Genomic DNA, 21030 nt, shown 5'->3' with positions numbered 1-21030 from the left:
TTACATTCATATTTGGTGAGGAAATCTCTGCCTAAAATGCCATCTGCAATTATAGGAAACTTGTTGTTGACGATTTGAAATTGGTGTGGAATTTGGATATCGTCAAAAATGATATTTGTATTTGTGCTCGCTATGGATTCGGTCTTTCCCTCCGTAACTCCATTAATAATGCATCTATTTCCGGGGTGTATTAATTGTTTTCCGTTAATTTTTTCTTCTTTTACTATTGAGATGTCAGCGCCTGTATCAATTATTAATATACATGGTTTGCTTGACATTTGTAAGTATAGTGTAACGAACATTGAACAATTCACGTCGCATTTAAAAATATTTAATGTTGGTCTCCGTAATGTTTGTTTTCCTCCAATGTCAATGCCGGTTCGGACTGGAGGGCATCCGTCGGTTGTGACTCGTTTCCCGTTAGGCGGATGTATTGCTGAGGGCGGTTAAAATTTGTATTCCGCCTATTGTTGTTGTTGTTATTTCGCTGTGGGTTTATGTTTGAGAATTGGTCTCGAACTTGGTTTTGCTGGCCAAAACGGTTATAGTTATTACGCGGTTGGTTTTGGAAATTATTTTGGTTGAAATTGTTGCGGTTGAAATTGTTTTGGTTTCTACCGCGGTTATGGAAGTCGTTTGGCCTGCGCCTGTAATTATTATAATGTGTGTCAACGTTGTTGTTGAAACGGTTGGCGTTTCTGTTGGTTTGCGAGTATGCAAATACTGATGCGCTCGCATTATTTAAGTTTTCCTCCAACGCTTTAGTCATCGCGTCGGAGTATGAATTGAAATTCCCTGCTCTTATGATGAGCGAGGTTTTTTCGTTTTTTAACCCTCCGGCTAAATGTTTGACGCCTTCTTTGTTTGCCATAGATTTGGCAACTTGGGGCGGAATTTCTTTAGCGGTGTACGCTGTTTCCAAACTGAACACCAATTTTTCTAAATCCAGGCAAAATTGTTCGATTCCACCGTTTTGTTTTAAGTTAGCCATTTTAGCTAGAACTTGTTCCGGTGGGCTGGTCGTTATTTTGGCTTTTAAAATTTTGCTTATCTCGCTCACCGATGTCGGTGTTTCAGTGAATGCATTTCTCGCCCGTCCCTCTAGTTTGGTTAGTATGACGTTAATTATGGTTGCTTTGTTTTCCGGTGTTTCAAATGTTTTCACCAAGTTTAAAGCGTCAGCGAAGGCTTTCAGTTTGTCTATGTTTCCGTCGAATTGCGGAACTATAGACGATGTAGTCTTGATTATTTCGAGTATGCTAGCCATTTTCGGTTTTCTTTGTAGCCTGAGGCAAAATAGGACGGCTAGCGCAATTTCCTTGAGTGTTCTTGGTCTACCCTTTTCGATTGACGCCTTAATTGCGTTCAAAAGTTGGTCCGCCTTTTCGGTTATTTTTATGATTTCTGAGCCGTGGGTTGTGTCTAGTAACGTAGACGACAATTTTTTAATCTGTTTCACAAGCGCTTCCGCTTCCGTGAGGCGTTTGGCTAAGGTACTTTTCCTTAGTTTTCTGACCAGTTCCTGTTGTATAGTCAGGTGTATATGTTTTAGTTTTTGTATATTCAATTGGATGAGCTTTGTTACTTCGTCCATTCAAGGAGACAAGGAAAAATGGTTATCGGTAAAGAATTTATTATGCTGAGGCTGCGTTCGAACGCATGTTTTAAAATTTTCGAATTCTTTTAGACGGTGTCGACTACGGCTGCGTGAGCTTTTGCCGCTTGCATAGCATGTGCATTCATGCATGCCTTATATGCTTTGTATATTTTCGAAATTAGTAGTATGGATATGAGGGCAAGTGTGACGCAGATAATCGCTCCTTGAGCTTCGTGCATTACACTGTGGTTCTCTAGGTGATTTAAAATTTGGATTTGAGCGTCGCCCGTGTTACTAACGGGTTTGGTATTAAATAACCCCATTTTCAACGGTACATATGTAAAACCAATTTTGTGGGTATTGTAATTGCTTTTTTTTTTTTCTAATTCCTACTACCTATTCCTACTGCCGCGTGGGTATTACGATAAAAAATATTTTGTGCCTCGACTATAAATTTATTACATGATATCCGTATATAAAAGGATTAGACTAACTCGAGTCTGACTTACGCCACGTTTTCTCCGCAAGTGTCCTCTTCTCGGGGGTGGGGGGGGCGTGGGTGCCTCTGCGTCCGTCAGATCTCAGGGGTGTCCAGTTGGATCCAAATCGATGTTCATTTTTTTTTTTTGAAATACTGCTTGGCTTGTAACTGCTATTTATTCTGTTCCACTACTTCACTGTCCGCTGTACGATTGTGGTTCCACTTATGTTTTATGCTCGTACACTGGTCATTCGTCCTTCACTTCAACGTGGTTACAACCACTTTACACTAACGGTTTTTCGTGGGGTTCAATTTCTTCGCCTTCTTGGCGATTTTCACCGAATTTTCCTTTATTCAAATTACCCGCACTCACACTGCACCCGGGACGGTTCAAAAGTTCGTTTAACTTCTTTTTTTTTTTTTTTTTTTTTTTTTTGTAGAGAATTTTTCAGTAATAACCAGTCGGGTCCAAGGTCCGCATTTTAGGCTGACTTCAACACGCGATCACGGAATCGGTTCACTGATCGTAGAACTTGGTTAACTGATCGTGGAGCGCGGCTATTGGTTTCTGTAACGATAGCGATAACTGGCCATTTGCCACTTTGCCATCACGTGGGCCATTTGCACTTTTTCACTAGTTCCGAAGTGACTCGGTGTCACTGGTCGCCATGTAAACGAGAAGAAGGATCTTACGCCATTCAGTGGCGTCGACTTTCGGATTTGGTAAATTAATAAACACAAACGCTATTCGTACAAGCGTCGCCTCTCTACTGTATACTGTCAACTGACATCTATTGTTCAAAGAAAAGACTCTCGGGGCTTAAATACTAGTTTACAAAAATAGGCTTAAACTCTACACAGAATATTTACAAATTATGCTGGGCGGAGCATCGCACCAGCAGTTAGAGTGGGCTGTGATGGCCTTGGTCAGACGCGTTCTTCGGAGAGGGAGAGAAAGCACTTCTTTGTGGGTCAAAGTAAATAGGAAAAGAAAGTGCTGAAACATGTGTGCCGGATGCGCGCCACATGTTTGGTTAAATTTCTGCTGCTAGCTAAACTCGCAGCGGGGCGGAAGGAAGACAAACTCCCCGCTGCCCTTGGTGCGCGTCGAGTTATACAATCATAAATAGTAAACGAACCCTTGTGCCAGATTGCTGGCTCGGGTATCGTATCACATTTTATGTTTATATCGCCCAGCGCCCTCGGGGGTGGTTTATTGCCTTAGAGGCCTTGAATATTGATGAGTTGGGTTTAAGCGTGATCATATTACAATAGGATCTATAGTGAAAAACGTATATTTTCGTTTATTTCACGCCATCCTCAAAAGCTTCGAGTTAAAAATTTGAAAAAAATCTGAATGTGCATCTCACTAAGGTGTATAAAGAAAAATTATTAAAAAAAAAGAATTTCATCAAAAATTGAAGTATTAAAAAAATATTGAAATTTCGAAAAATATTTTTTTTGGGATTTCGAGATTAAGTACTGCTCTAATTCATTTTTAAATGTGTTCCTACGGCTTTTCTAGATATGTGTGATTTTTTCAGATTTTTTTCAGTGTTGCGCGGCACAAAAAAATATTTTTTTTTAATATTTCAAAAGGGTCTGGTTGGGTACGAGAGTAAAAAGTGCCCCCAAAGCAAATCACCAGCTGTATGGAAAATATTGTATAGGGTACTAAATATGAAATTTTGACAGTAGTACCATATGTTTGAGTTCTTATTTGGTACAACATAGGATCTATGGTGAAAAATGCACCTTTTCGTTTTTATCACGCCATTCTCAATAGCTTTGAGACAAAAATATGAAAAAAATACTGAAACTACATCTTGCTAAGGTGTATTGATCAATATTTTCAAACAATTTTGACGTAGGATTACGTCTTTCGGGAACATACTGGGGTACAAATTTAAAATTGGAAATCGAGCAAATCATGAAAATCGCCCAATTTCAAACGCTTATTGCTCAGTCATTTCATGATGGATTCATGAGATTTTTGCGTTTAAAATATGTCATGAAACTAACTATCGAAAAATTGAAAAATCTCAACCCCTATCCTAACGGAAATACCAACTTCTGATTAATCGAAACTGACGACACATATGGCGGGTCCCTAACAGAGACATCAAAACAAAGCTGCCTGGGAGAAATCGGAATTGCAAATACATAAAAGTAGGTGGAGCTTTTGTTTCTACCAAAATATATTCCCTAACAGAGACATCAAAACCAAGCTGCCTGGAGGAAATCGGCACTGCAAAGACATGAAAGTAGGGGGAACTTCTCTAACAGTTGATGTCCCTGTAATAGACACTTAAACTTCACCTTAACGTTGAAAGGTTACATTTCTTCATGAAATAACCCATATTTGAGATATAAAAAAAAATATTTTTTTCCAAAATGAATATAATCGAGTCCAAAATTGTATATAATCGAATCACATATAATGGAGTCTGTATATAATCGAGGCCGACCTGTACCTTATTCTATTAGTCGAATCATTTCTTTTTTTATCAATATTGAGGGGATCGCAAAAACTACATAGTCGACCATTTTGTGGCGGCGACCTTTTCGAATTTATGTTGTTCATAGTGTAGTGTATTCTCCAAATCAAGCCATGCAGCCATTTTTTTGCGGCGGCCAAATTGAATTTTTAAAAATCATGGAATACGCACTTTTATAATGACAGTAGAATTAAATGTATGTTACAAATTTCAGATCAATCATTCATCAGGAACGGGGTCAATTTTTTATTTATGTGGGACAACCCAACAAACATTCAAACATACATAGAAACAGGTCAAGCTGAATGAAACCATTCAAAAAGTAATTAGTTGTTTGGGGACTGCAGCCATCTTGAAATTGGATTTTTCATTATCTGCTATGTTCTACTAGTCGAAAACTTTCGTTGGATACATTTTTGGGCATATTTCATAAATAACTGTGTTCTACTAGGCAAGCCTTTTCATTTGATACCCAAATTGATAGGGTTCTGAGAAAATAGGTAATTCACCATGTGGACGGAGTGGACGTCATGCGACGACCTAGAACCAGAATTATCAATAAGCTCGTGCCTAAATAAACTTCATACAATTCTCTTTGCAGATAGTATGATTCATAGTTTGATTTGTGCATGTTAAAAGAGATAGGGTCTAGGTTTAGGATAGATTGTTATCTTATCTCGAATTCCTTTTTGAATTCTTGTTTTACCTAGAGGAGGAGATAATAGATTTTAGGAAATGCATGTATAAATTATATGGACAGAAAATAAATGGGGAGTGAGTTTTGAGACACGGAAGAGGACGGTCGTTGTCTCTCGTGTTAGAACGTTAAAGAAATCCCAGTCGCCTCGACCGCGCGGGCACGGTGTCTCAGTCATCTTAGATTTGCATTTTTCATAAATATCTGTGTTCTACTAATCAAGTCCTTTCTTTTGATACCCATATTAGCTATTCAATATAGAATTATTATACAAATTATTCAAAATTTCCGAAAATCAAGAATAAAATACTCCGGATAATCGAGTCTAAAATTCCGGATAATCGAGTCCGACCTGTATTCTAAAGCATTTCGAAATTTTGAAAAAAAAAATATTACTTTGAGACCCACTTTTGCTCCAATTTTTATTTAAATGCGTTCGTATGTGTTGTTTTTTCCACATGTAGCGTAATTTATTCTTGAAATTTTAAGAGGATTGCACAAAAAAAAAACTTTTTTGGCCTTTGAGCATTTTTAATTTATTCTGAATTTAGAGACCTAGTATTGCTCTAATATTTATTCAAATTTTGTTTTTTTGCATGTCTAAATTTTGTCGGTATATTTAGAGCATTGCGCTGTACGAAGTTTTTTTTCTCGTATCTTGAAATATATGAGATTATCTTTACATTGGATTTAGATGGTTTACCAAATTCATAAGAGTCAGCAGTACGATAGAGCTCTGTGAGAAAAAATAAAGTCCTTGTAGACAGATCATTCGGATTAAGGAGAATTCTTATTTAATCTTATTTAATATCCTATACAATATTTGCCATACAGCTGGTGATTTGGTTTGGGGGCATTTTTTACTCCCTTATTCGGCCTGGCCCTTTGAAAAAATAAAAAAAAAATTTAAAAAAATAAAATCTTCTAAAAATAAATTTAATTGCAAATATTTTACTGTTGCAGTATTGACACCATAAACATCATTCACAATTTCTGCGACCTGGCTTGCATTTTCGCCTTTATAAAAGAAAAAGTATAAAGTGTAGCGAATTTTCTCTTTGTTGACCTGCATTGCCATTGTCACCCTGCAACTTACAACTGAATAGAACAAACAAAAAACAAGCGATAAATTTTGTGTTTTAGTGTGTAATATCACCTTTGAAACGAGCCTCAACTTGAAATTGTAAGATCGATATTACGCGAGATATTGATCACTAAAGCCAGCTACCGAGAAAATAATGGATAACTTTTTCCCCAACCTAATATTTTACTGCTAGTTTTAACTGTGACTTTTTGGTAAATACTCAGTACAGGTCGGACTCGATTATCCAGAGACTCGATTATCCGGGATTCGATTATCCGGAGTATTTTATTTTTGATTTTCGGAAATTTTGAATAATTTGTATAATAATTCTATATTAAATAGCTAATATGGGTATCAAAAGAAAGGCTTGACTAGTAGAATGCATTTATTTATGAAAAATGTAAATTCAAGATGGCGGCCACTACAAAATGGCGGATTGCATATTTTCTCAGAACTCAATCAATATGGGAATCAAATGAAAGGGCTTGACTAGTAGAACACAGTTATTTATGAAAAATGCAAATCCAAGATGGCAGCCACTACAAAATGGCGGATAACATATTTTCTTAGAACCCCATCAATATGCGTATCTAATGAAAGGGCTTGACTAGTAGAACACAATTATTTATAAAAAATGTAAACCCAAACTGGCCGCCACCACAAGATAGCATCATATATATTTTCTTAAAACCTCATCAATATGGGTATCAAAAGAAAGTTCTCGACTAGTAGAACATAGCAGATAATGAAAAATCAAATTTCAAGATGGCAGCAGTCTCCAAACAACTAATTACTTTTTGAATGGTTTCATTCAGCTTGACCTGTTTCTATGTATGTTTGAATGTTTGTTGGGATGTCCCACATTAATAAAAAATTGACTCCGTTCCTGTTGAATGATTAATCTGAAATTTGGAACATAAATTTAATCCTACTGTCATTATAAAAGTGCGTATTCCATGATCTTGAAAAATTCAATTTGGCTGCCGCAAAAAAATGGCTGAATGACTTGATTTGGAGAATACACTACACTATGAACAACATAAATTCGAAATGGTCGACTATGTATTTTTTGCAATCCCCTCAATATTGGTATCAAATTAAATGATTTGACTAATAGAATACAGTACAGGTCGGACTCGATTATATACAGACTCGATTATATGTGATACGATTATATACAATTTTGGACTCGATTATATTCAGTTTGGAAAAAAAATGTTATTGCTTTTTATGACTTATTTCATGAAGAAAGGTAACCTTTCAACGTTGAGGTGAAGTTTAAGTGGCTATTACATGTACAGCGAAGTAAAAATCGTGATTTTTGAAGATTTTGCCTGAATTTTCACCAGGAATTGTTTATATCGATATTGCAGCCAAATTAAGAAAGATAGAAGTTGTGCGTCAAAGAACAAATTGTGGAGCGGTTGAAGAACTTCATTTTGATTGATAGAAACAATCTAGTTTAATATAAATTTTTTGGATAAATTAATAATAACACATTGAAAATTATTAACTTTTAAGTGTTTCACTTCCAAAATGTTATTAAAATTCACTAATTTAGTCGTTCCACTACTATATCATGTACTAAATTTTCTCATCTTTCAAATGAAAGTATCAGAATCGTCTTCCTTGTGGCTCTACATTAAAAAGTACAATGTAGAGCCAGTTTGAGGCAACAGAGTCTGAAACAAAAAAAAAAGTTCTGTAACTCTGTCATTGTTGAAATTCGAACATATGCGTAGAATGATTTTTTTTTTCATCAAATATGATCGTCTATCACCTCCTGAGAGAATCTGGATGAATTTTTTTTTCATGTGAGAAAGGTGCTTTCTGACTTTGAGGGGATGAATCAAAAATCAAATTCCTCTTTTATTTTCAAAAAACGAAAGATACATGCAAAAAAAACAAATAAAGAAAATATGTTTTATATGTTTTGACTCGATTATCCGGAGGGTTCGATTATATGGAGTGAAAAAAAAATCAATACTCCGGATAATCGAGTCCCACCTGTATTATAAATTATAGCTGTAAATAATATTATACGGAAATGTATACCCAAAGAATTTCGGGATATGCATTATTTAATTATTTATAACATTAAAGTACAGTAAATTTACATTTCAAAATGAAGTGTTCCAAATATGAGTCAAAACAGTATCAAGACCAAAAAGACACTATCTTTAAATTTAAATTCTTTTAATTGAAATTGTAATCGTAATTGTTTTAATATTTGTAATTGTAGTTGTAAATTTAACGGTACTTTCTCAAAGCGAATCTGATTTTTATTCGCATCTTCAAAGTTAATCTGATTTTCAAGTCGCCTCAAGGCTCTACGAATCAGAATACAATAATTTATCAATTTATTAAAATCAAGCGATATCACTGCACATTTCAGATGGAGCTATCATATAATTTAATACTGTAACTCTGTAAATTGTTAACTTAGAATTTCATTATTTTCATTGTGAAACCTGACTTATAACAACTCGCTGCATAAAAACTAAAAAAGGCTTGTTCATGTTTCAATGAAAACAAACAGCAACATCAAACTCTTTTATTAAGTCCCGAGCAGTAGAAATTGCGTGTTATGTTTTGCATAATCCAACTAACGGCCAAAAAAACTCGAAAGAAATTACTATAGTTGAGCTGTAATTAAACTCTGGTAGTACATACCGTGAAGCCGATTAAATTTTCAGCATCTGTATTGGAGCAGCAAAAATTTAATAACTAACCCTTTGATATCGATGATCTTTAATTGATTGTAATGATGCAATTAAGAGAGATTCAATTGTCCAATTTCGGGACAGCAATTTCTGCAGCATAATACATTATCTACACATGTAGCCGATATTTAATTACCCCCGGATTATGACTGCCCAAATTGTACGACCGCGCGGGAAATGCCGCACAATCTGGAGACAAACGCTACAAATTACCGGAACAGATCCAGCAAGCCTGCCAGTAATGAAACCACGAAACTGCAGGGAATCGTGGACGCGTTGGTGGCATTGCGAAGCGTTGCCAGATTGTTTGCCAGTTTAGGCAGAGCCAAAAAGTTTAAATAAAACCTGTAATTAGGCAGTTATGTTCTCTAGGTCTATATATATAAATACGTCTGCCGGATGGCAAACATCAGCCACAACTGCGAACGATTTTCACAGAACAGCATTAAACAGGACGACAATAATGAAAGTGTGGGCACACGGTATTAGTGTGTATGTGCCCAATTGTTAATTGGAGTGCATCGACTAAACACAGAACGGGTCCATTTTCGTGTACTCCCAAAGACTGTAATTCGGATAGTCGGCTCTCTCCATGTTGCATTTTGCTGGACTTAATTTTATTGCAGTTCCGCCATATTCTGGTTCGCGGCGCGCACACGCTTGGACTAAATTCGCCTCGGAAACCGTGTGTCGTCGATGGCGGCGGTGATTTAGGAACGTGACTTCCGACCATGCATAAATTACCAACAGTCTGGCCGTTTTGCGGTTCGATAATTACTTTTAATATGGTGCCCATGTGCCGCACTCACAATTCCGTGGTAGGCTCATTTTTGGGGGGAGGGATGGGGGTGCCTGAACGAGCAATTACCCGTCCCAGCAGCCTCGCTGTAATCAGACTATGCGAAGGTTATTGATATGTTCAATCGTACGAATGAAATTGATTACGGAGCAACTTCAACGCCGTTAATTATGTTAACGATTCACTAATGTATTTAATAACTTAAGCACATTAGAACAATTATAGGTATATTCTATTTTATTTGTTTATTTGTTTATATAAGCACAAAATCTATTGTATAAGCCAGGGGTTCTCCAACTATTTTGAGCAATAGACCCCTTTTCCAGAATTAAGTGATACCTCTGACCCCTAAAGCCAAATATTTTAAACCAAAAATGTATTTTTTGTTTCTGTCTTCTTCACACAAAATACTTACTAATTTAAACTTTGCGATGGGTTAACCTGTGATAAGTTATAATTTGTTTAAATTCGTTGAACATGCATTTTTCACTGTAAGCGTTCTATTTATGATCTACTGTGTGATTTCATGCAGTTTCTTTAAGTAAAAATGGTGTATTTGATGAAAAAAATCAAATTTTATGTCTTTCTTTGTAAGTAATAAAAAAAATTTTTCGATGCAGTAGAGATATTGTTTTTATTTTTGTACTAGCTGACCCGGCAAACTTCGTCACACCCGAAATTTGTTTTTTTGTTATCAATACCTTCAAACATTCACGTTTTCTTACTAAGCGCAAGTTTATGAGTCCAATCGCAGAACTGAATTTACCTTTTACTGAAAAAATCCTAGTACTTCTACCAAAACTCATCATTATAAAATCAGATTATTTTCAGACACAATCCTCGTTCAAAATTGTTCAACCGCTTGCAATTAACATGTTTCTCCGTTACATGGAATAAATGTTTGATACAGAAAATATGATGGAATAAAGACAGACCTCTTCCCCCTTCTCCCCTTAGAGAGGGGGGAGGAGTGTCTATCTACCATAGAAACGTTTCGTGCCCCTAAAATCTTCACATGCCAAATTTGGCTCCATTTGCTCGATTAGTTTTCGAGTTATGTGGAAGTTTTTGTTTCATTTGTATGGCAGACCACACCCCCCACCCCCCCTTAAAGGGGAGGGGGGTGGGGTGTCCAACCACCATAGAAACATTTATTGCACCCTAAAATCTCCTCATTCCACATTTCGTTTCATTTGCTTGATTAATTCTCGAGTAATGCAGACATTTGTGTTCCATTTGTATGGCAGACCCCCCCCCTCCCTAGAAGAGAGGGGAGGAGTACCTTGCCACCATAGAATCATTTATTGCACCCTAAAACTTCCAGATGCGTAATTTGGTTGCATTTGCTTGATTAATTCTCGAGTAATGCAGAAATTTATGTTTCATTTGTATGACAGCCCACCCTAAGAGAGGGGGCAGAAGTATTTAACCAACCTAGAATCATTTATTGCACCCTAAAACTTCCAGATGCCTAATTTGGTTGCATTTGCTTGATTAATTCTCGAGTTATGTAGAAATTTGTGTCTCATTTGTATGGCAGCCCCCCCCTTAGAGAAAGGGGAGGAGTGTCTAACCACCATAGAAACATTTATTGCACCCCAAAATCTTCACATGCCAAATTTGGTTTCATTTGCTTGATTAATTCTCGAGTAATGCAGAAATTTGTGTTCGATTTGTATGGCAGCTCCTCCTTAGAGAGGGGGGTGGAGTGTCCAACCACCATAGAAACATTTATTGCACCCTAAAACCTCCTCATGCCACATTTCGTTTCATTTGCTTGATTAATTCTCCCTTAGAGAGGGGGGTGGAGTGTGTAACCACCATAGAAACATTCATTGTACCCTAAAACCTTCATATGCCTAATTTGGTTGCATTTGCTTGATTAATTCTCGAGTAATGCAGAAATTTATGTTTCATTTGTATGACAGCCCACCCTAAGAGAGGGGGCAGAAGTATTTAACCAACCTAGAATCATTTATTGCACCCTAAAACTTCCAGATGCCTAATTTGGTTGCATTTGCTTGATTAATTCTCGAGTTATGTAGAAATTTGTGTCTCATTTGTATGGCAGCCCCCCCTTAGAGAAAGGGGAGGAGTGTCTAACCACCATAGAAACATTTATTGCACCCCAAAATCTTCACATGCCAAATTTGGTTTCATTTGCTTGATTAATTCTCGAGTAATGCAGAAATTTGTGTTCGATTTGTATGGCAGCTCCTCCTTAGAGAGGGGGGTGGAGTGTCCAACCACCATAGAAACATTTATTGCACCCTAAAACCTCCTCATGCCACATTTCGTTTCATTTGCTTGATTAATTCTCGAGTAATGCAGAAATTTGTGTTCCATTTGTATGGTAGCTCCCCCTTAGAGAGGGAGGTGGAGTGTGTAACCACCATAGAAACATTCATTGTACCCTAAAACCTTCATATGCCTAATTTGGTTGCATTTGCTTGATTAATTCTCGAGTAATGCAGAAATTTATGTTTCATTTGTATGACAGCCCACCCTAAGAGAGGGGGGAGAAGTATTTAACCACCATAAAAAAATTTATTGCATTCTAAAAAGGTTTTAGAATGATGTCTAATGATGCCTAATTTGTTTGCCTTTGCTTGATTAATTCTCGAGTTATGTAGAAATTTGTGTCTCATTTGTATGGCAGCCTCCCCCCCTTAGAGAAGGGGGAGGAGTGTCTAACCACCATAGAAACATTTATTGCACCCCAAAATCTTCACATGCCAAATTTGGTTTCGTTTGCTTGATTAATTCTCGAGTAATGTAGAAATTTGTGTTCCATTTGTATGGCAGCCCCTCTTTAGAGAGGGGGGTGGAGTGTCCAACCACCATAGAAACATTTATTGCACCCTAAAACCTCCTCATGCCACATTTCGTTTCATTTGCTTGATTAATTCTCGAGTAATGGAGAAATTTGTGTTTCATTTGTATGGCAGCCCCCATTAGAGAGGGGGGAGGGGTCTCAAACTATCATGAAAACCTTCCCCGACCACAAAAACTTCTACATACCAATTTCCATGTCGATCGGTTCAGTAGTTTCAGAGTCCATAAGAATCAGACAGACAGACAGACAGAGTCTTTCTCAAGGCAGGTGAAGAAGGAGTTTGGAATGAGTTTATCCACAAGGGCCCTTCTCAGGACTAGAACTGCAAAAGTTTAAAGTCTCTATAATTCAACACAATCAATCAATCCACATTCTAACAGTTATTTCTTCTTATCATCTGTCGACGCAATATACTTAAACTTGATGGTTGTAGCACATGTGCACCAAACCACTTTCTTCCGTGTTCAGTAAATTTTTGGGATAAATTTTCTTGATTGCGGGTATGCCATTCCACCACCACGGGTAGTTGTGGCTAGAACTTTATCCCAAAATATGACTATATTGGTTCATCCGGAGAATAGTCTGAAAAATCAACATTGCCAGCTCTCTGAATTTCGCATCAATTGGCTGAATGATTTATCTGGGAACTAGATAGGGAATATTTTCAATAAGCGGTAGAATGATTTGGTGTTTTCTTCTGATGACATTGGACTAGTCCAGCATGGTCAGATTTATCATAACCGAGTAGTTGGAATCGGAGTTAATACATTACATTAGCCTTAAATTCGTTGAGCCGATCAACATATATTTTGACGTAGGGCTACGTCTTTCATTTCTGTACCGGGGTGTAAGTTCAAAGTTTCGAAAACGAGAGGGTGACGCTGGACTGCAAGGTTTTGAACGTTAATACCCTTTTACCCTTGGCCGAGTGGTTAGCGTCATAACTAACATGCCGGGTGTTCGAGTTCGATTCCCGTTCTGGTCGAGGGAATTTTTCGTCAAAGAAATTTCCTCCGACTTGCACTGTGATCACGCGTATTCTAGAGCTTGCCACTCAGGATGCATTCAAGGCGTGTTATTTGGCATAGAAATCTCAACTAAGTACTAATAAAAATGACGCAAGTAATACTACGTTGAGACGGCGAAGTTCCTCTAGGAACGTTAGTGCCATTGAAGAAGAAGAAGAACCTTTTTACCGGCTGAATGGAGTGGTATAATAATCACTTCATTCGAAAGATAAAATATCAACGAGTTATATGATTGTCACTTATTGGTCCTAAAAATCGTTTCAATAGCTGAAAAATTGCTTTGAAAACAAGCTATTGAAATCATAACAATCTAGTTAATTGATGATGATTGGTGATCGCATTGTGTTCCCGAACACGGACGCAAAATCTAGGCACCTGGAGAAACCGTCATAGAGAATACATGAAAGCTGCTCGCTTGCATTAGTGTTTGGGAAACCATAGCGGACACATGCAAGGCGTGAGTACTTTTATTCGCATCAGTTTCTGTTCTGCTTTCGCATGGAACAGTCATGAAAAATTGTTTGCGTGTGAATGCGTGTGAGCGAAGGAATTTTCCCCCTTATTGACGCATTCGACTTGGTGTTCCCTTGATACAATCCAATAGCATTATTTTCTGTTCTGCTTTCGCATGAAACTGTCATGAAAAATGCCACATCACGATGAAAACGAAATGAATTTTATGCAAGGTTATATAGACTTTATTTCGTTTTCACCGTGAAATGGCACCCTCAGTTTCTATTCTGCGCATCTTGAGAATAACACGAGATTTTTCATGATCACTCATGAAAAATCTCGTGTTATTCTCAAGAAAACAAAAATGAATCATGTATCAAACATCTTCAGTTGCTTTTACAAGGCCACTCAAATTCCATCGGTTCGTTTCGGGACCACCAACAAGTTCGAAAGAGTTGAATTTTATGGTCATAAAAATTCCATACTTATACTCATCCACCCACACACTAGCAAGAAAAACTTTCAGCAATCTTTCAAAATATTCATTCATTCATTCATTAAGAATTGATTCAGATGCAATTTTAAATAAATGATTACCGAGCCAACGGTAGTCCTACGTCTACCTTGCGGTTATGTCACAGATATAACCCACTTCTTATTTTTCCATCCTTTACGTATTCCCTAATGAGTTGTTCAGCCGTTGTCCAACCATAACACATTCAAAGCTCTCGTAATTTCATTGATCAAACGCAACTTTACTCAGATCTTTTAGCGTTTGCATGAACTCAATTGTGAAAAAAATATCCAATACCGTGCGTAAAAGTCGTGTAATGGTCGAATGAGGAATCGGTAGAACTCTCACTTTAAAATAGCTTGCTCATGTTAATCACTTTGAGTATGTGTGACAAAAATGTCAAATAAGTATAAGTAATATCAAATAAGTATGAGTTCTCAACACGATTAATATGTTTCACAAATCCAAATTAGATTCGGATTGGTTCATTGCATGGATGCGGCAATTTCAAGGGTTTTGAATCAAGAATTTCCTGAATCTTATCACTCTAACTAGTTCGCAAGGGACTGTAGCTAAGACAGCTACTGGTTTGCTCAACTTCATCTGGAATATGCTCACACGTATACGAAGAGCATAAGGAAGAACTTCAATACCCAACATATTTTTTGGGCTGTTTTTCGAACCTGTCGGTACATGGTTAGGTTACCTTAAGTATTTCAGTCGATTTTTTTCCATGTTCGATGTTTGGCATTATTTGCCTCTGTTGATGATTGAAGAGCGGCAAACAAAATAGTGTTTGTACAAATTTCAAACCAACTTTATCTGTCAAAAAGTGTCAATTATTTGACCTCCGAACAAACAGTCTACGGATACCTTAAGTGATTATTTCTTCGACAGATCTGTCGATTGGTCAGCAATGGATGGCTTCGCAGATGACTAATGGGCACCACGTGTTGGCCATCTCCGAGAACGAGAACTTCTGTGCTTCTCAGTCGCAGCATGCTTCAAGAAATCCTTCAATCCTACAAGACACTTAATGTCTTTGATAAATTCTCTGTAGAAACCAGCATGCTTATCGGTGTACTGGGAATGCCAGCTCAGTCTGGCCTTTCAAACCCTTCGGCAAAATCAGTGATGACATTTTGAATAACTTTTTCAATAAAACTAGCACAAACTAGCTTACCAAATCAACTCAAAAAAGTCAAATGTGATAGCAGATTTTTTTTTAAATCTGGAAAAATCTGAGCAAAGTGCGGAAATTCTGGACTAGACAAAGGACGATCTGAATATCTGGAAGCTTTACCAAAATTTGGAGAATCCATTAAAATCTGGAAGTCTAGAAGACATCATTTTCCTATCAAAATTCAACAAAATAAATAGATTTAAAATTATATAAATATTAATTTAATTGTAAATATTCTAATACAGATTACTCTCAAATATAGGAGCAGGCAAATAATTTTTGAAAAAAATATAAACATCGCACGTTAATGCTAAAACAGATTTGACAAAATCAGTGTTATGAGATGAACCTGGTGACTTTCTTTCTATTTCTACCAATGTAATCTCTTGAATTAAATTAGTAAATAAGTGTTTTCAAGTTCCAACAAATTTCAGAACGCAAATGCCAAATGCACTTGCCAAATTTTTCATCTAATACGAACTTATGCGCGCTCATCTATTTGTTGAGTTTTTGAAAAGTACAACAACCATAACAGTTCGGCTGAAAAGTTTGCAAGGTAACACAGTAAAACTATTTTTTTTTCTTGCAAAATTCAATTTTATTATTCAACATAATTTTCTTTGAGGGCGATACAGTGTTTATAGCGATCTTGCAACATTTTTATAGTACTCTTCCGGGTTTTCCAAAATAGGCCTCAGTATCGGTAATCACTTCATCATCGGTCTTAAGCTTCTTGCCAGCAAACATTCTCTTCAGGTCTGCGAACAGAAAATAGTCGCTTGGTGCCAGATCGGGAAAATACGGTGGATGCGGAAGCAGTTTATAGCCCAATTCATGCAATATTGCCATTGTTTTCATTGATTTGTTGTTTTTTTTTTCACAATTAAAAAGTTGCTTCACTCTCAATGTTGTAACTCATGAACCAATCGATCGATTGCTGTCAAATTTTGAAACGTATCCATTGAAAGATGGAGCTTTGTAATAGTCAAGTAGATTTTTGCAAGACGTCAACCTTATGAACTTTTCAGCCGAACTGTTATTTTCTACGTAACGCAACCTATACTGTATCTTGAAAGATTCAAACAAGAACTTGTGTTAATTAATGGGGGTCGATTATTAGACCGCGTCGACCCCCAAAATCAATTTTTGTTCATATCGACCCCTGAGAAACCAATATCGACCCTCAAGGGGTCGATATCGACCACTTTGAGAACCCCAGCATTTCCATGCAGAATAATCTGAAATATACGAAATTTTTTATTTGATTTGAATTGATTGTCAAAACGATTTTTTAAAAGAGCGTATGTATTTTGGCGCGATAGATTATAGCTCAAAAACTATTAGTTGAATATAAAAAAAACTGGCAATCAATAATACTTTATTAAAAATAGCCACACAGAGACAAAAATTTGAAACAAATATTGAAATAAACTCTATGTTTTGAATAATTTGGGAACCTAATGTCAGCCAGAATTTCGAGGTATTCAAATTTTGTATTAGTATTTTTTTCTAAATTCCATTTCTAAAGCCGTATTGATTCTATACAACTCATTCTTTGAAGTCTTCCTATCACCCAAAGATTTTCGAGATTTAGTTTTTCTATCGCTGTTTTTCTCTTACATAAAATTGTTGGCAGAAAATATATAATTTGATCATTGAAGTGTACTTAACACGTTAAGCCCAGCGTCGGTCCCTAGGGGCCGACATTGAGCTTTTCGGTAGGAAAGCGTTGACTGGCTGGAACTGACAGTTACAAAATAGGAAAATAAAAATATATACGGTTTGTTTTCGGATGTTTTGTTAAATGTAAATGTAAATGGACAGGTGGTTGATTTGTATAGTTACATTTTTAATTTCCGATTTCTATTGATGAGAACACCAGCTACATGTTCTTCTTCTTCTTAGATGGCAATAATGTTCCAGTGGAACTTTTGCCTTCTTAACGTAGCACTACTTGCGTCATTTTTATAAGTAGTACTTGGTTGAGATTTCTATGCCGAACAACACGCCTTGGATGTACTCTGGAGTGGCAAGCTCTAGAATACGCCTAACCACAGTGCAAACCGGAAGAATTTTCTTCGGCGAAAAATCTCCCGACCAGAACGGGAATCGAACCCGAACTTCCGGCATGATAGTGTGGGACGCTAACCACTCGGCCACGAGAGCACTAAGCTACATGTTTTTTTTATCCCATTTATTTATTTATTAGGCTCATTAGCATTTTAGCTATAACAGAGCCGGGTTTTAATCGTGTACATGTACATATGTTTATGTTTCTATAAACTGTAAATTACACAGTAGTTAGTAGTAGCCATTTAGGCGTTAAGATTTCTGTTCCATTACATTATGTTAAATTACACAGTAGTAGCCATTTCGGCGTAAGGGTATTCTTTCTGTTCTTCCATTGTTCAGCAGACCGGACAGCGGAGACAGTTGATATTGATCATTGTTGAGTTATTAATAGAACAGCAGCCCGATGTTTCTTGCAGAGCAGAGCAGTTGTATGGATGAATCGATCTAATTTCGACCGTGGATCGATCTCCATCGCTGATGATGTTTGCGTTGACGTAGTTATTCTATAAAAACACAAAAATGGTCAATTGAGGGTCCTGAGTTTGAACTCACGACCGATCGCTTAGTAAGCGAACGCGTAACCAAGTGGCTACGAAGACCCCCTAAGCTACATGTTATTACATAATATTTAAGCCACCCTATGGCAATGAATACTGATCAAAGGTGGAAAAGGGAAACAAAAACCGAAAATCATACATGATTCCGCGTGAGGACGTAATTTCAACTGCTTCGATATTAAGCATTTTGAGTGGTTTAATATCAAAATTCAATTCGCTGATGGTTATGCTTCGGTTTGTGAGTTAACATAGAAGCAATATTAGGTATGTACGGAAAAGTAAATTCATTTTTGAGTGGAAAAATTTAAATTATTGAAATAATTGTACTAGTGGGGTAAAACGGACAGTTGACAGTGGGAGTGAGATGCACTCTGAAAAATCTATTTAATCTAAAGGGTGTGTCACATCAAATTGCATCACGGAAAAAACGCTGTAGAAATTTAATTTTTAGGAATTATATCTTCAGCTTTCGCTTATAATCAGATAATATAGATCACGTTGGCCATGCTTCACTGTCATTTTTTCGTAAATTTGGAAAAATGTCGTCGAACGAAAAAGAGCGTCGTGAATTAATCCTGTGCACTCATTTCGAGAATCCAGAGTTGTCACATCGGGACATCGGTAAGATGCTGGGAATCGTCCAATCCACGGTCAGCAGAGTACTAAAACGATACTTCGAGAACCTAACCATCGACCGGAAGGTGAAGAACGGCAAAAATGGATGCTCCGTCAGTGAAAAAGATAACAAGCGCGTAGTTAAGCAGTTTAGACGTGATCCGAGAAGTTCGGTCCGGGATGTCGCCAATAAGCTGAATTTGTCAAGTTCATTCGTCCAGCGGACCAAGCAGCGGGAGGGCCTTCGTACATACAAGGTTCAGAAGGCTCCTAACCGCGACGAAAGGCAAAACATGGTGGGGAAGATGCGAGCCCGGAAGCTGTACACCGAAATGCTGACGAAGCCGCATTGCCTGGTAATGGACGACGAAACTTACGTCAAAGCGGACTTTCGTCAGCTGCCGGGCCTGTTGTTCTTCTCCGCAGAGGACAAATTCAGCGTTCCGGAGGAGATTCGCAAGCAAAAACTATCCAAGTTTGCCAAAAAGTGCATGGTGTGGCAAGCGATCTGCTCTTGCGGAAAGCGGAGCGCCCCCCTTCGTGATGACCGGCACGGTAAACGGGCAGGTTTACCTTAAGGAGTGCCTACAGAAGCGCTTACTACCACTATTGAAGCAACACGAGGGCCCGACCATCTTCTGGCCGGATCTCGCTTCGTGCCACTATTCACAAGACGTGTTGGAGTGGTACGAAGCCAACGGGGTCACCTTCGTGCCAAAGGAAATGAACCCGCCCAACGCGCCGGAGCTTCGCCCAATATTTCTCTATCTCTCTATTATGAAGCAGGCCCTCCGGAAGAACCCAAAAGTTGTCAAATCGGAGGCGGACTTCAAGAGAAAATGGATTTCTGTTAAAAAAAAAAACTACAACCTGACGTTGTACAGAACCTTATGGACGGGGTAAAGAGGAAGGTGCGAGCATACGGGCTTGGGCTCGAAGTATGAATAAAAAGAAAATGCCAAAAGTTGTTTAATAGTTTTTATTTTACTGTCTAAAATTTTCAAAAGGATCGGTCTACTGGGCGAATTTCTACAGCGTTTTTTCCGTGATGCAATTTGATGTGACACACCCTTTATTCCAAAGTAATACCCTGCGTCAATAAATGGAAATCAAATCGCTAAATGTGGACTGTTTAGAAGCCGACTGGATCCAAAAGCAAAATAGTCGAGGGTCTGTCCGTTTAGACTGCTAAAAACCACGGTATCACTTCTAGGTGGATTAATTTGCATGATTTTAACTGGTTATATTTATATAAACATTCAAGTTTAGCCGTTTAGCCGTTTACTATATCGGTTACAGGCAAGTTCCGGCTTAGAGGATATTCGCAAGTCAAGATGTGCTGCAAAATTAACTGTCATTGTTAAACCTATCAAACTACTCGGTGAGCTCAAGGCAGATCTATGGAAAAAGATGCGCTTATTGCTGTTACTTTTGACGTAGAATTACGTCTTTCGGGGTACAAATTAAAAATCGAAAATCGAGCACACCGTGAAAATTATCCAATTTCAAACGCTTATTGCTCAGTCATTTCATGACGGATTGATGAAATGTTTGAGTCGATCGATTTCGGCACTTCATAACAATTTTTTATATTGAAGAAAATAATATATGTCATGAAACTAACTATCAAACAATTGAAAAATCTCAATCCCTTTCCTAACGGAAATACCCACTTCTGATTGGTCGAAATTGATGACACTTCCGCCGGTCCCTAACAGAGACATCAAAACCAAGCTGCCTCGGAGAAATCGGTATTGCAAATATATGTAAGTCGGGGGCATTTTTGTATTTCAAGTAAAGTACGTGATACGATTAATTCTAGCAAATAAAAATTTGGAACTTTGATGTTGGTTGCTTCGTGATATTGCATATCAATGACCGATTGTGTATTG

The 21030-nt window shown here is 37.5% G+C and overlaps 1 protein-coding gene across 1 annotated transcript; it reads right to left on the bottom strand.

Annotated features, from left to right (window-relative positions):
* Positions 1–331: 331 nt before the first annotated feature.
* LOC129773668 (probable cyclin-dependent serine/threonine-protein kinase DDB_G0292550) lies at positions 332–1267 on the bottom strand. Its single transcript, XM_055777313.1, has one exon. The coding sequence runs from the start codon at positions 1265–1267 to the stop codon at positions 332–334; it is 936 nt and encodes a 311-aa protein (XP_055633288.1).
* Positions 1268–21030: the final 19763 nt, after the last annotated feature.

The sequence above is a fragment of the Toxorhynchites rutilus genome, chromosome 3, assembly GCF_029784135.1.
Source record: "Toxorhynchites rutilus septentrionalis strain SRP chromosome 3, ASM2978413v1, whole genome shotgun sequence".
NCBI classification, from domain to species: Eukaryota; Metazoa; Arthropoda; class Insecta; order Diptera; family Culicidae; genus Toxorhynchites; species Toxorhynchites rutilus.
Note: the sequence above shows the minus strand (reverse complement) of the source record. Positions and strands in the feature narration are given on the sequence as shown.